Genomic DNA, 17,235 nt, shown 5'->3' with positions numbered 1-17,235 from the left:
TAAAGAGAATGGGATAGAGAATGTGAAAAGGTTGCCATGGAGAGAAATATGGACTACAGCAGGTTTCTTCCTGTTTCTGCCTAACCATCTCAAGAGCTTTTTCTTGTCATTTTGTCTGTAGCTTGCACAGTGAGGGTTTTATGGCAGAATTCTTTGTAAAGCCGCATTTATATGTACTGGGTATGTGAACTAAGTTCAGATAAAAGTGAATTCAATAAAACGAAGAAGAATGAATTATATACACACATGTGTGTGTGTGTGCGCGCGCACGTGTGTATGTGGTTGGGGAAATTATGATTTATGCTGTAGCCCTTGAATAAAACAGAAGAGCCGTTCTTCTTTCGCGAGGACTGTTATGCTTTTGTAATATAAACATTTTATTACAGCCCCATTTGCCATGACCTCACACCACACTAATCACACACATTACACCATTATACCTAATGGACCACAATCTACACCCCACTACTACAACCTAAACACACACACATTACACCCAAACCCTAATATACCATACGCTACACCCTACTACTGAACCCTAAATACCCATGCATTCCACCATAAACCCTACTTGTCCACATGCTAAGACACATAATAGACATCCTACTACTACTCACTAAACACACCGATTATACCATAAACCAGACCAGACCATCCTAGAGAGATTTAGCTAACTGGGAAATGTCATGGGTCAAAATAATTTACACCCGAAACACATCCATTACACCCTATAAGATTATAAGGTAAACTCCACCACTACATCCTAAACATGCACATTACACGCTATAACCTAGTATATGCCACAAACTATAGCGCACACAGTATGTCTTACAGGCCCATATGGTTTCATTATGTCTTCTGTCTATTTGTTCAGTCTATTTTTTACAATGTGATGCTTATAAAGAAGAGAAAGCTAGCAGTCTGCCCATGAAAAACAGACAGTGAGCCACCGTGAGTTGTCTTTATTGATAATGTTTATAAACTAAAATAAAAAACAATTATTCCTGTTTTGTCAGAGGCTGTAAACTAACCAGAAGCAACAAAACCAAAATTTACTAATGACTGTGACCTGAATTTGTACTATTTGATTTTCTCATCTCTGTATCCTTCTTTAACCCAAAGCCTGTGGCTCCGTCCACAGGAAGCCTGACTGTCTCATGCTAAACCAGCATGTTTGGCATTTCTGCACTATGTTGTGTCACACTTAATGATGAGTGTGACTGAGTGCTGCAGTATCACAATTCCAGCACGTAACATAATGCAAGATATGATGCCTTGTGACTGTCTTTGGATTCTTAGAATAAAACCCAGCTTTGTTTTTCCTGTTGGTAGGACTGAATCCATTTATTTTTTAGTTTATGCAAGCAAAGCTACGAAATAAATCATATGATATACTGACAACACGTTAATTAGAGAAAATATTAAATCTGTGTTTTGTCAGTAAGACTTATTGAGGTGCTTAGATATTTATTGAGAGTATGAACAGTCAACAGCTTGTTTATACATTTACATAACACCATTGTGAATATTGTCCTATGATATATTTCAGTACACTTTTTTATTTCTCTGACAACTGTCTGCTCTTGCACTTTGCTTTTCCCCATAGTGTTCATAGTAGCTCAACCAGAGCATGACACTAACAAGACCAAGGTCACAGGTTCATTTCCTATGGTACATGTTACCAAATATACCATTTAAATGCACTTTAAGAACTACATCGACTCCAAAATGCTGGGTTATTTTAATCCCACTGTTAGGCCAAAAAGGGCCAAGCTCAGTCATTGGGTTAAAATAATGAGCACCATCCCTAAACAACAAATGGGGAAAAATGGGCTCTTGGACTTTCCTTTACCAATGTGTATGAGTGATAACTGCACACCCACATCAAGTGTTATTTTTTAGGATAGGGCTTTAGATTGTAATATTGCTGCATTTTATGTGACTTGACTATTGGAGCTGTACAGTGTTATGATGTTCAGAAGAATTGTGCAGGCTGCAGGTTTATTATTCGCCCAGTTGCTTTGGTGAGATAATGACCAATTAAATGTCATGTAAAAAGTTTAGGTTGTCAAGGAAACGCTATAGACTTTAAAATATCCGAAAATGTGTTTGTCGGAAAAACGATGGACATTTGCAACTCGGACAGCTTGGGGGTGAGTAAATCATGGGTTTAATATCATTTTTGGCCGAACTATCCCTTTAAAATGGGCTAGCTCACTTTACCTCCATAAGATAAATGTTTGTGAGCGTTAAATAAGATTTTCCCATAATCCTGTGTCCTATTAGTTCCACCCAATTCAATTTTACAAGCATTATCTTTTTAGCATCAGTTATATACATATAAGCAGATTTTATCTCTGGATTCATTAGTCATTGTCATGAGAGATGGTTTGGTGCCCCTACCAAGCAGTTATTTCACAATAAAGGCCTTTGATTAAATATAGCTGCTGGCAGATGTGGTTTTCCTGTACTGGCTGTAACTCTTCTGCCTTATACTGAATGTATTAGTTTTTAAAGTCATTTGTTGTATGTGATTATGAATATACAACTTTTCAGTTATGTGAGAATTAGACACAGATTGTTTTAGCTAATAAACAAGATTTTTAAGACCAGCTTAAAATACTATATTTTATATTTTCCAAGCATTTTTTTATTTTGAAAATAATTTGAATCTTCATCACTTTGCAATTACTAGACATTTGAATCTTTTAGAGTTTGTGCATTGGGAATAAAAATGATAATTTTCTGTTTTGTTTCTTCAATGTCACCTTTGCACATTTTACCCTAGCTTCATCCGCTAATTTTTAGGACACAGAATAAGGATGAAACAGCAATAAATACATCTATATGTATAAAGACAGATGCAGGATACATGAAAATAAAAAGTGGCATGTTCATAGTTTTTTATTTTTTACCAGTCACTTGAAGGTATGCTTTCCTGTTTGAGCAATAGTGTTTATTGTGCAATAATTTATAGTGAAAACTAATGCAACAGCTAATGCCTCTATACCGTCGGGTTTGAGAATTCTTTGCTTTGATTTTGTTACGATCCAGGCTAACTTCTCATGATGTAATTTTGATTTCTATCATTAATTTCTCTTTTATTTCAATCGTTGATATGGCCTTACTTAAAATGTTTTTTACATTGTTTATGTAAAAATAAGTTATTTCGAAAACGGTAAATCACAAAAATTTCAAATGATTCAAGTTGTTCTTTTTTGTTATTGTGCTGTTGTGCATTCACAATTCTTATGAATATCTCTATTGAATGTCATGTCAGTTATGTAGATGTGATAATGTCTTATGATACTAATCTCTACATTACGAATGGGATTCTAGACAACAACAGATCCTAATGTAGTGCTGATGAATTAAACTGACATTTAGCCGACTGAGGCGTGGACGTTCTCCAGATAGTTGCAGTGCTGCTCACTGTTAATTAAGGGTTATGAAAATAGTACACATGAAATCTTATATTGCCTATTAGGGTGGCTTCACTAAGAGCCTGTTGGGTCTTGCTTGAGTGCTGAGCACTGTCTTTATCAATGTCATCCTGACCCGTACTACAAGCTATTAGTTTCATAATAAAATGGATTATATATACTCACATGGTTTCATAAGACAGAGAAGATAAATTCACTGCTTTTTACCCTTTCTTTTTTTTGCTGATAGAAATATAAATCAAGTTCAACCAAGCATTCTGGTGTCAAGAAAACATTTTCATCTTGTAACAGATACAACATTTTTGTGCGATACTGATATTCAATTGCTTAAAATGAAATCTACCAATACCGATACAGTACTGCTTTTTACTCCTTGTTTTAAAGTATTATGTCATGAAATAGAAGTGCAAAGCAATACAAAAAATACAAAGCATTCTGATGTTAAGTTCTGATGTGTTTTTCCATCCCGTTTGATAGCCAGGATATTAGCTGCCCAATTCATGGCATTCATTTTGATACTGACGTGGGTTTGCAAATTAAAGAGTTAAAATGCATTGATTTATAAAGTTTCTTATGATATAAACCCATCATACTGGATGACTTATTGTCATCATACATGGTGCTTCTCAGTATTATTGCCAAGCATATATTTGCCAAATAAGGTGCTAAGGTTTGTTAAAAGTTTAAGGAACCAAAAATGAAAATTTCACCCTCATCTCATCCCAGATATATATGAGTTGTATTCTTCATTCATAGAAACATACAGATCAGCATGATTCACTGTAAAAAGTAAACTCAATTGGTAACTTTTTAGTTTTTCTCCTTAAATTTTGTGCACTGTAAAAAAATCTTTGCTACCTTAAATGTTTTGTTGTTGAATCAACTCAGATTTACAAGTTATGTCAACTTAACTCTTATTTATCTTGACAAGAGATGAGTCGCTTATAAAATATAGTTATAAAGTCAACTTCATTTTAAAAGTTATAACAACTCATCTGTAGTTATAACAGCTAATCTCTTGTCAAGATAAAAAATATACGTTGAAATGACTTGTAAATCTGAGTTGGTTCAACAAAACATTTTTAGCAGCATATAATTTTTTACAATGTAGGCTTTTTCAGGGAAGTTATTATAGATTTAGGTCTATGCACATGGGTGTCGTTTGTACAGTATCCTCGCTTTATGTTCTGCACACACAGAATGTTCTTTTCTCATGCACACATTGTTTAACTTCCTAAAGCCTTTTTCACCATGCTGTCAAAATAATGAATATCATTTGTTGTTTTGTCCTAGTTTTGTTATCACAGTTCGCACTGGGCATTACACCTTACTGTTTCTTTGAAGCATCAACGCAGGGTTTGCTAAATGAGTTGCATGTATATTTGTCAGGCCTGTAACCTGAGTAGAGCACTTGAGACGTCTGCCGTTTTGCTCCATTAGTAAACTGTCTAAACACATTATGTCTTTGTGTTGAGTGATCCTTCTAGACCATTTAGGTAGGACCTAGCAAGACTGGCACCACAAAAATACTGTACTGTAAAACAAAACAGTGTTCAGCAGTAGCCATGTTCCTGGTGTTCATGAGATACTTAAGCAATATCGCTCGAGTAGGAGTGTGATATAGCTCTATATCATCACGGCTGTGATTAAGCCAGAGGCACGAGGCCATCACATCCGTGATGATATAGAGCTATATCACACGACTCCGAGAGCGATATTGCTTTTATACAACAGTTCGACGGCACACGTTTGAAAAAAGAAAACTAGAAAACAACAACAGAGTTATTTTAAAACCCTCTTTGTTTGGGAACTACTTTCTTCCGCCACGGATTTGAGGGCGGCCAGAATGACAGGTAACACTTTCGGCTGCTTTGAATCTCATAATAACTCAATGGATGGAGTAGCCATTTCTTTATATTACCATTTCTTGGTCACAAAGTGTAGTTTTAAGATTAGTTCAGTCGAGAATATATATGTATTATATTTAAATCTGCAGTCGATTAGTAAAGATAGCGCCTGTTTGAATGTTTGCTTAGTAAGATTCGGTATGTATGAGAACCAGAGCATGAGCGGACGTCAGTGTTCACTCGCCCCGCTGACCACCGCCCTCTCTGGGCTACATCTCTGACAGGGATTCCCTGGCTCTCATGTTGGCCCTGTCTGTGTTTGATGGTCAAAAATTAGATCAAACCGCAGTATTTGGTGTCATGATGAAACTATTACTTGGTTTCTTATTCATATTTAGTGTCTTTTTTGTTGTTATTTTTTTGGCGTGAGGTAAAAGTTAATAAAACTATACTTACCCATTTAATCTTAACGCGATACGAGCACTCGGTTACTATTAGACTTTGTTCTTGTCAGTACTATATAAAACTGTTTTTTATAAGTGTCAGAGAGATGTTTTTGCATGCTGCTTATAAATATATCAATGGCGATATCTCATAACATGTTTTAATAGTCACGTCACGATAAAATAAATGATCAATGTCCATATTTAACAGCTGTGGTGCTTACCTGCAGTTCCACGGTGTTTTCGCTTTCTGAGGAGAGAGATTGCTCCAGAAAAAGTGATTGTTTACATTCCTCTTTCCAAGTGTTAATCGTCCACACGATGTGACAAAACATTAATCCCATTAAGTTTAACTTAACATCCAAGAGCGCTGATCTTTGACGGAATAATCAGTTCTGATTGGGATTCACACACTGATTTACGAGCTAGTGAACTATTGAGACACACTGAGAGTGTTTAAAAACAGCGCATCTGTGTGTGTGCGTGCAGTTCTATTTCGTTCTATACTATTTTGTTCTGAAATCCTTCATCTGCATGGCATTGTTGGGATTCAGTGGTATCGCCAACTTTCAAAGATATACTATTAAGAGTATATTTGTAGTAATTTCAAAGACCATATATATTAACAGGATGCTGCAGTGGTATGTTTTTATCAAAATTACAGCTTGGGACACCAAATGTATGGTGCAATTGATTATATGTTGGTTATTTGTTGTTTCATTGCTACTTAGCAAGTGATTTTTTGTCGCTTGGGTTTGGTGTTTGAACTTGGTTCTTTTTACACTGCGTGCTAAATACTCATTTCATGAGAATGGGTTGAAAAAACAGCCTGGCATTGTAAATATGTGACCCTTAAGACTGTTAGGGCCAGATTTACTAACAGCTTGCGCCAGCACAAACCATAATTTTGGCGTAAATAACAAATGTCAGGATTTACTAAAGACGTGCAATGGATCATTAGCGATGAAAAGGTGTGATCTAGTTATTTTTGCGACTGAACTTCTTGCATACGCATTTTTAGGAGTTTCCCTTTCAGACGCAACATTTTCGGGAGGTGATTATTTAAATGTATTACGCAATGCGATTTACTAATGTTTGCGCGTGTGTTATGATTGTTATTTGCACCATTATTTAACGCCGAAAAAAGCATGTCTTAAATCATTTTGTGCTTGAAATGGCTGCAATTATTGCTAAAAAAGATGCATCACAGAGAGCAGAGAACGCGTGATACAATGCAGAGGATTGTTTTAACATATATTTTTAACATTTATTGGAATGCCAGAGGAACATTATTCAAAAATATTCTTTTCAGTGTACTTTGGCTTTGTTAGCTATACGATTACACACCCTGAATTTTCTGATTCGATGTCTGTGTTGCTAAACTCAAGATCAGCTCTGCTTATCTGCGACCCTAAGATAATTTGCGCTGCTCTTAGTAGATTGTGTTGGCCTTTATGGAAATCAGCTGTTGCGCCTGTGGTATTTAATTTGCGCTTTTTTTAGTAAATAACCCGCAGATACTACCCCTCCCATCTGCGCATTTTTAGATTTGCGCTCTGATGCTAATTTGCCTTGTTTAGAAAAATTTGGAGCATCAAATTTGGACCATCAAAGTTGGATTTCAATCATTGATTTTAATTTCAATATTTGACATGACCTTTCTCACTTAATATTAAGGTTATATTTTCACAGAATGTTTTACATTCTGAGTGGGGAGACTTTCCCTATTATAAAATTTGTAAAATAGCATAGTAAAGACTGGGTTAGTTTAACTCTCAAAGTAGAGTTTTGTTACAAAAATCTATCAAACAAATCCACAACGCTGCTGTCCATGGTTCTAAATTCCCATCAGCTGACTTCGTTTAGAACGCATGGATTGATGTTGAATTATGTTTAGTTTTTTCAAGAATAAGAGCAGGACATTACAGTCTATTTCACCTTAAAGGCAGGGTATCTGATTATGAAAAATGCTAAAAGCTTTAGCCTACTAGCACTGAAATCATGATCCCACCCTCCGTTCAAGTCGCCATCCAAATCTCGTGGAACAGCAGCAAAGTTACCAATTCATTTTTTTCTCTTTGCTGATCCATACGGCTTTTGCCATTGTTGTTGTTTTAAAAGATGTCTTTCATTTGTGGCCCCTGTGCAGGTTGTCAATTCAGCAGGAAAGTTTGTTTGCCTCTGTTTAAAGACAGGAAGTGAGTGCACGTGAACGCACTGGTGACGTATGATGTCTGCGTGAACAGGGGATGCAAAATGCGTTCACAGAAGAGGAGCAAAAATTTTCATGTGTCCAATTATGGCATTTGGTCCGAGTTCAATGATTTCTTGAACATTTTTTGGTCTTACGTCTTTAAGAGATATATACATATACATATATTTATAAAAAGACATTTAGACAACTTAACATAGTGATTGCTATCAGGATGTGAGGAGACTTTTAACCAGCATGACTAACAATGTTTCTGGATCAATCAGATAACCTGACTTTAACTCCCAGACTGCTAATGTAGATCATGAACAGCTGCTCCTCTGATAGCCTATTGCCATGACATCAGGCATTTATATATGACCTGCACACAGACACACGCTAAGCAGGTAGGTGTTCCTTAAACATGTCAGATGATAAGGTCAGCTCTCTGTATCTAACAGTATTTCAGAGGAAATTGCATCTAAATATTACCACAGACATAAGCATATTTGTGTGTGAGGGTCAATGTTTTAATAAAGTAGTTGTTACAAATAGACTGCTGCCTAATATATACTGTAAAATATAAAAAAAATAACAAAGGCTGTCCTTTTAAGAGCTGAAGCTATAAACAGAAACCTTTGATATCAAGGAGTAAATCACAAAGAATTGCCTGCCAATCATTCATGTCTGTTTCCCCTTTCAAAATTCAGAGGACGAGAAAACAAGTCAGGGGAATTTCACAGTAGGAAAGATAAAGTTAAATGTTTTAACCATTATTGGTTTTATTGAGTTACATGTCATTTACAATTATTTTTAGCAGACACTTTTCTCCAAAGTGACTTACAAAAATGAAGAAAACAGCAGTGACCGCCGGTGACTTCTTTTTTCGAGGGCACACGATGCAAAGTTTGTCACAATATGTATGTAGCCCGTCGTGTGTGTGGTTTGTCATTTCAAAATATGTGTTCTGTGTGTCGACTGAACCTATGTGCATCACGTGTCTTGTCAAAATAAGTGCCTGCTGCAGACGCGTCTAAAGGGTTTATGATAAAAGAGACACTCGCGTTTGCCAGATACTCGCATAATCTCATGCGTAATCACAGTTTACTGCTAAGGGAGTGTCTTGCGTGTATTTTGTGAACGGCGTCTCTTTTTAACATAAACGGTTTTGATGCATGTGCAAAAGGCATTTATTTTGACAAAACACGTGATGCACATGGTTCACATGACGCAACAAACACATATTTTGAAAACACGAGAAACACACGACACTCCACACACATATTTTGAATTCACGCCCCTTGGAAGAGCAGTCACAAGCCGCCACTGAAAAACAGCTAAGTGATTAGCTGTAATAGAAATTAGTTATTTGTTAATTTTGCATTCAAGTTAATAAGCTCCAGTTCTGCTGATGGAAATATAAAAAGATTTGACATCTTCATTTATTCCTTAATAAGTGTATTTACTGTGCATACAGCATGGCCTTGATTACTATTTTCAATTCTGCAGAATTCATCGAGTTATACATTTCGAGGAAAAGAACCATTGGGGTGTTTACTTGTGAGGGAGCACTGATCACGTTTCCTAGGTACTTGTCACACGCTGCACACTCACAGCATCAAATTTAAATGCCCCAAAAACGCGCACACACAAGCCATTTGACTGGAATAAAAAAACACTTTCATTCTGTCACATACTGAAAGCCATATCACTGTAAATGTGGTAATATTCTGCAGCAGAAAGCAGGTGCAATGCACATTGTGTTAAACGAACAACAGCAACCAAATGTGCTCGACTGGCCGTGTTGGCTGGGAGTCTCTAATCTCAAGTGGCTCCTGGAAGCTGAGCTCAGACGTGAGCTGCATGCTCTGTGATTGTGACCTCAATAAATCAACCTAGATTAGGGCTTTGAAATCTGGATCCCACAGGGATGCTGAAGGTGTAGAGGTGGGTGGGTCGTGTGGTTTGAGCATGTCCCCTTGAAGGAATATATGGATTATGTGAATAATGGTGCTGCACTTTCTTTTTATTCGTTTTTTCGAAATATTTAGCTCTGACCTGATATGCCTGCAGTCAGTAATGGCAAAATAATTAACTTTACTTATGACTTTTTCCTTGTGAAAATTTAAGTATAAACAGTCACACTTAATATTAGGTGTCTTTGGGGTGGTTTCCCAGACTGGTTTAGATTAATCCAGGACTAAGCCTTAGCTATATTAGGAAATTTAAGTAGTTTTTACAAACAAACCTTATACAAAAAAAGAAACATTACTCGTGTGCATCTTGAGACAAAACAATGTCAACAATATATGTAAATAAGCCAGGACAAGGTGTTTTAAAACGAAAGCAAACATGCTTTTTGGTCTGGGACTAGGATAAACCCTGTCCAGGAAACTGCCCCTAAACACTCTGTTCAAAAATGTTGTGTTGTTAACCTTTTGGGTTATAAGGATGATAACCCATGAATGGGTGTTTGAAACCATGGTTGGGCCAAATTTAGATTTATGTGCTATTTATGGGCTGCTAATGTATACTGTAAAAAAAGATAAAACACATTTAACAATGTATGTCCATTTAAATTCATGTTTTTATAAGGATAGGTAAAAAATCTTGTTTCTGACATCCAGAGTTTTTTTCCTTGTGAAAATTTAAACAGTGTCTTTACACTCAAAAAATTCACGAATAAACCCAACTTTAAGTTAACCCATGATGGGTTGTTTGAAACCGTGATTGGGCCAAATTTGGACATTATATATATTTGGACGTTATTTCCCACCCAGGGTTGGGTCAAAAAGGGATGGGGTTGTACCAACCTGATCTCACAAAGTTCCGTAAGAGTGTCCCAGAATTTTTTGCTCATTTTTCCGTGGCAGTCTCACGGATCTCCGCATTTTTCCGTGCCCCTGCTACGGACTGTCTTTTTCCGTGGCATTCTCACGGATTGGTTAACTGCTTTTTCCTATTTTCAAACCATTTTCGCTTCGGTTTAGGGTTAGATTTGGTGTTTGCGTTAGTATGTCACTTTAACTATTGGTTTATACTATTTTTTCTGATGTATTCTATTATATATTCTAAACTTCAAACAATTGTCGCCTGGCGTTGGGGTTAGAGTTCGGTTTGGGTAGGGATGTCATTTTATGTAAATCTAAACCTAAGCGAAAATTGTAAGAAAATAGGACAATACAGTTGAGTAACCAATCCGTGAGAATGCCACGGAAAATGACAGTCCGTAGCCGGGCCACGGAAAAATGCGGAGATCCGTGAGAATGCTACTAAAAAATTAGCAAAAAATTCTGTGACTATCTCACGGAAATTCGTGAAATCAGGCTGGTTGTACAGTAATTTAAGTCTCAAAAATAAACGTTTTCTGTGTTAATTTAACCCAACGGCTGGGCTTGTCCCTTTTTGACCCAGTGCTGGGTTGAAAACAATCCAGAATTTTGTGTTGGTTAATTTAAACCAGTTTCTGGTTTTTTTACCCAACCATGAAAATAACTCATTATTGTTAGAGCGTAACAACTATGCTGTTACATACGAAAAAAAAATATATATACTCTTAAAATGCTGGGTCAAAAAATAATTTCACTTATGCTGGGTTGTTTCAACTCAAAATCTTGTGCTGTTTTAGTCTATTGTTCAGTCAAATATACTGTAAACGTTTTCTGGATCAATTAAACCCAACAGCTGGGTTTGTCTCTTTTTTGACCAAACGCTTGGTTGAAAATAACCCAGCAGTTTTATGTAATGATAATGTACAATATACATAGTGTATATACATGTAATTACACTTTTGCTCCATACCCAACCCTAAACCCTTCCAGAGCAACACATGTACACAATAAGTGCAATGTATTAGTACACGGTAGTTTAAGAAACCTTATATAAGGTGGGACTGTATGAACATATAATTATACATCATTATACAAACACTCTGTTTTGTGTTTCATACTGTATGTCTATTCGATAACTTCCCCACATTAGTCAACATAATTTACCCCTTGTGCCACAGAGATAACACACATTACTTGTACTACTATTACGTTTATTACTGGCATTATGTTTGTCTAAATTACACTTTTTAATTGCCATAAACAAATAAATCTTGGTTAACAGCATTAAATACACATAGGGAAAACTTTTGTGTGTACATGTGTAAAGCGGTTAAGCCTCCAATGTGTAAATTCTTGTGTGGATCAGAACATAAATACTCTCTTTCTCCAGCACACAACTGAACTCTAATTTGATTACACACACAGTCAATACATCTCTGCTTCACTACATTCTGTCTGTTTATTTATGCTTTTTGACAATTAAATACCTCCTTTGTTTCTCTTTAGTGGACAGGAGCCAGGTCAAACAGCCTTTATTGTCTGTGCTGACAAAAGATCTTACCAGGACAAATACTGAAACCCATAATTGGATTTTACTTCCTTTTGTATGGATGTTGTGAGCAGCACCTCAGTGCTTCTGGATAAACTAGCGGATACTATTTGGATGCTGATTGGAAATGCTAGTTTCCATTGGGATTCAATTAGTAATGTAATTCATAGTTCTTTTTATTGCAAGTGAAGGTCTTTGTAGTTGTTCAATAACAGAATGATTTTGATTTAGTTGGAAGCAGTTTCTGAAAATCAAATTATATCAAACCCAAATCAAGTCACGCATGGTTATAAATGTGACATCTCAGCCACATAACAAATGACATCAGTTCTATTGTAAGGGGCTGCATATGATGCTCATATTTCTTATGAAACCTGAGACTCTGCAATTTCTCAATTCTTTCAAATTTGATGTCAGCATTTGTTATCCGCACTGGTATGAGTGCAGCAAACTCTACTCTGCATGTGGCAAATGGCCCAGTGCTATGATTGTGAATTATTAAAGACAATGGATTACAGCAGGGCTGAGAACGATCATTGCTGGTATGGCGGATTGATACATTTGCATTCAGTTGCTTTGCACACACACACAAACACTTGAATTGATTTCCTCTTACAATGTGTGACCGTGTGGTGTATTACATTTTGGTGGCTCTGTTACTGTTCTCATTCTACGAGTGCTTTAGATATTGCCATAAACCTTTCTCAAGAATCACTTTCTGTGCAGCTATTGTTAATTGGATGGTGGATTATTATCATTCAAAACAAAGCATTAACGGAGCTAAATCCAAGGAAACAGAAGTGAGGATTTGATATGAATATTTAAAGCAAGAAAACAATTCTGACCTCTCCTTGAAATCTAATTAATAGTAAACAGGTGGTTTTACTGTCGTCTCTGGCCACCATTGAAATTCATAGCACACACAGTCTTACTAGAAAATGACAGCCTCGGTTAGTTCAGCTCCTCTGAGATGAGGATTAGAAAGATGAAAAGCCATTGGCCATTATCAGCCCACAGCAAAGAGAGAAAGGATATTCACATCATTTCTCATTCATTACAAAGAGGCTTTCTATGCGTGAAGATGTTTTAAAATGGTGAGTTACATTCAGTTGCAAACAGGAGTCTACAGTGTTATTACAAGCTACTTTAACAGCTTCCTAATGAAATGTAGAAATGCTTAAAACGACAGATGTTACCTTTTAAAACTCAGTCACGCACATGGACTAAAGCAGACAAACCGTTCACCTGAGACTATTATAAAATTAATGTGGTATATATGCAAAGTGTGAATCAGAAAGATGTGCCAACCATGCCGATGCACAACCAATGCATCAACACACAATGACAAAACAGGAATAGAAGGTTAAGAATTAGGTTGCAGTACTTTTATTCTCTTTTTTCATTGTTCAAAAACATGAAACACACAATGTTATGCAGAACGTTAATTATTGACAGCAGTGTTTATTTATTTATTTTTATATAATGTAGTATTGTATTATTATTATTTTTTTCTGATCCAAGGTCCTGAGACGACCGTAATTCAAGTCAAGAAGCTTTATTAAACACAGTGGTGCTATTAACACATTGCTCTGTTTGAACGTCCACATCAGCTCAGCAACACTGGCTTAACCAATGGCGCAACTCTGTGTGGGCACTGTTTGTCTGGACTGCTTTGCTACTTTACACATGTGACTGCAATACATACAGCTGCATTTGCGTCAAGCTTTAAATAAATTCACCATGCTGTTATGTAACAAATCCCAATTACTTTTCCAACGTATTGCTTCCTAAAAATTAAAGAAAACAAGAACACATCCAGAACAGACTTGTTGTTTGGCTTTATGGTCAGTGTAAGACATCAAGCAGTGTTTAGCTCTTCTGTTGCTATGACACATGCTGGTTGAGTCTGTCTTTAAAGTTAGAGATCAATAGAACAGTGAGTGTTCTCGACCCAAGAAGGGGGGCAGCAAATAAAGCCCATCAAATGCAGGATCACGGTTTGTAAAGTGGAGAGCTTCACATCTATTCAGTCAAAGAAAGCGTTCTGTCAGAACTCAGTGGGCAGTCTTTTACAATTCACTTTTTATGAGATGCAAAAAGAACAGTAAACAGGACATTTAAATATTGTTTTCATTTGAGATTTGGGCTTTTTTCATTTGATAAATAAATATATTTGATAAAACGTCATAAAACTGGGGCCCCCTGGCACCACCTTGCGGACCCCAGTTTGAGCACCACTGCTTTAGATTATACAAAGATATGAAAGATATGGTTCCTCCAAGGATATTTGACTGAATGGTTCTTTGAGGAACCAAAAATGGTTTTTCTATGGCATTGCTGTGAAGTAATTTTTAAGAGAGTATTATTATTATTGTTATATTCAAATGATATGTTTTCCAGCTTTAGTTCAGCTCCTGAGCAAAATGTGTTTTTAAACATTTCCTGTTTAATGTTGTCTCAGGGACACATTGGTACCCAACTGTTGTTGTACCATAAGTATACTTTTCAGTGTTCTGTAAACTGTGTTTTGTAGAAATCTGTGAATACAGTAACAATCGCTTGTTACTATATTTTTCACCGTATAAAGGGTCTCTGCACAGTGAAAGGTGGTGTCGTACATTAGTCAACTCTATAAAGTGCTGCACCATGCAGTCTCAGAGCCTACTGGTTTATTGTATAAATATAGCTGCATTTTTTTCTTACACTTCTTCTCTGTTGTTTTGTTTCCCACAGCTGTATCGTTCATGAGGCACAGTGCATCAGCTTTTGGATTTGCTGTAAGTAAAACAAATAAAACAAGCTGCATAAGAGAGCATTACAGAGATACTCTAGCCAGACATCAAAATCACCCCATTTCCTTACCCCCAAGCAATCTGAGATACACGTCCATCATCTTTCAGACAAGCACATTTGGAGTTAATTAAGTAGCCTAACTTAGTATGGCCTTGCTCTTCCAAGATGGTAGAACACAGGAATTAGGTAACAACTTCTCACTTGAAACAACAAAAAATGTGCATTCATCCCTGATCCCTGTTTTCTCCCATTATAAGCTTGGAAAAGCAAAGACATTTACTAAAATAACTCCAAATGTGTATGTCTGAAAGATGATGGACATATGTATTCCAGATTGCTTAAAGGTGAGTACACTGATATTTGGCTGGAGTATTGCTTACATTTTTTTAACGTTATGACTTAAAACCATTTTTTGGACACCAATCTTCTAACCTACAGTATGTTGGATTGATTTTATAAGACAACAGACTAATATTTCACTGGACTGCATATGAAATGGTGAGATGATCTGATCATTTCTACGGTACTAATGAATCACTGTTGTTTTTCAGTTTGATGCCATGTTAGATGTTCTCTCATCTGTTATAGTGCTGTGGCGTTATAGCAATGCTGCAGCAGTGCACTCTGCCCATAGAGAATACATGTAAGTAAACAAACTGACAAACCGTTATATGTAGCGCATTGAATATAACAGAAAACCTATAGTTAATTACATACAAAGAATATAAAATAATCGTTCTTGCACACTATTTTAAAAATCACCTATTCTTAGAATTGTCAATGCTCTTTTTGGTAACATTGTAAATGACTGTAGTTAATAGGAATAATGTAATATGAATTATTCAATATTTAATCATTAAGAAATGACTCCACCGCAGCTCTGAGGTTAAAGATATTCATTTATAAAACGTCTATAAATGTTTTATTTTAGTCTGATTACTACTAAACCTAGAACATCTTAGGATATAAAGTTCGACTAAATTTAGCCAGAAATTCTGTAAAGCATTTATCAGTCTGAAGATGGTTGTGTCATTTATCAAGTTTATTGAGAGATCAAATATCTGCCTTGATTCTGGCTTTCACCTTGACTGTCTCAATTCAAAAGGCATACAGAAAGGCCTCTGCTGCTGGTTTCATTCTCAGTTTGTGAATCTCATTTCTTCGGTCAGTGTGTCAGAAAGGAAGATTTATAGAGCAATGATGAATAAGAAGCGAAGGTCTCTGTAGGTCTACCAGGGGCCGCTCATCTTGGACGGAAAATATAAACAACGTATTTGTAAATTGATTTAGTTCACTATTCCCTACAAAGCAGGCAGTAAGTTTAGCTCAAAATACCCCACAGATCATTTATTATAGCATTACCAGTGGTTAAAAATAGATAGAGGCAGTCTGAGACAATAGTGTTACAAACAATGTGCTAACAAACACATTCAGCAAAGGCTTTTGGGTAAAATTAACCAGTCAGTCAGTGGGCTTTGTTTGTGTGATGTCACATTAACAAGAGAATTAAAAAACCATGTCTAATGATACTGCTTTGGTTTAATGGGGAAAAAAAGGAGAAGGTGGATTATTTCATTGTAGGGTTCAATACACGCATATGAATTGCGTTAGTAAATATCAAGTCGCTATGGGCTACAGGCAGCTTGCAATGCTGGTGTCAGATTTCACACACACTCTAACATGGTGAGCAGAGAAGAGAGAAAGCAATGCGAGGCTGCTTAGCCATCTTTCAAATCTGTAGTGTGGGTTAACTATTTGCTCAAGTAGATTACATACAAAGTCAATACAAAGATGCAAATAACACATTATTCCCGCAAGTTGAAACATTTCAACTCAAACGTAAAATTTGCATGATGCAAAGCGAGGAACGATAAATTAATATATGGTACTGTGTAACACAGCATACATGATGTTGCACTTTACATTCTAAATGAAAGCTACTGTACTGCAGTACTGGTAAGTTTATTAAAAATGGCCACTTTATGTTTCCTTGTATGTTTATTTATCAAAAGTAGATTTTTGGATTTACGTCAGATAAAGAGAATTGCAATTAAAACTATTTTTTCTTCTTAACATTTCACTGTTCCTGTCGCGTATATATAATATGTTAAAACAATGTAATGAGCTAGAACTGAACC

The 17,235-nt window shown here is 36.2% G+C and overlaps 1 protein-coding gene across 1 annotated transcript in view; it reads left to right on the top strand.

Annotated features, from left to right (window-relative positions):
• The window catches only part of tmem163a (transmembrane protein 163a), a 34,274-nt gene that overhangs the window by 3,789 nt on the left and 13,250 nt on the right, over positions 1 to 17,235 (top strand). The window contains exons 3-4 of the mRNA XM_065251509.2: positions 15,038 to 15,081; positions 15,649 to 15,740. Coding sequence (XP_065107581.1) covers positions 15,038 to 15,081; positions 15,649 to 15,740 — 136 coding nt within the window. The remainder of the gene's footprint in view (positions 1 to 15,037; positions 15,082 to 15,648; positions 15,741 to 17,235) is intronic.

The sequence above is a fragment of the Paramisgurnus dabryanus genome, chromosome 15 (genome assembly GCF_030506205.2).
Source record: "Paramisgurnus dabryanus chromosome 15, PD_genome_1.1, whole genome shotgun sequence".
Classification (NCBI taxonomy): domain Eukaryota; kingdom Metazoa; phylum Chordata; class Actinopteri; order Cypriniformes; family Cobitidae; genus Paramisgurnus; species Paramisgurnus dabryanus.
Note: the sequence above shows the minus strand (reverse complement) of the source record. Positions and strands in the feature narration are given on the sequence as shown.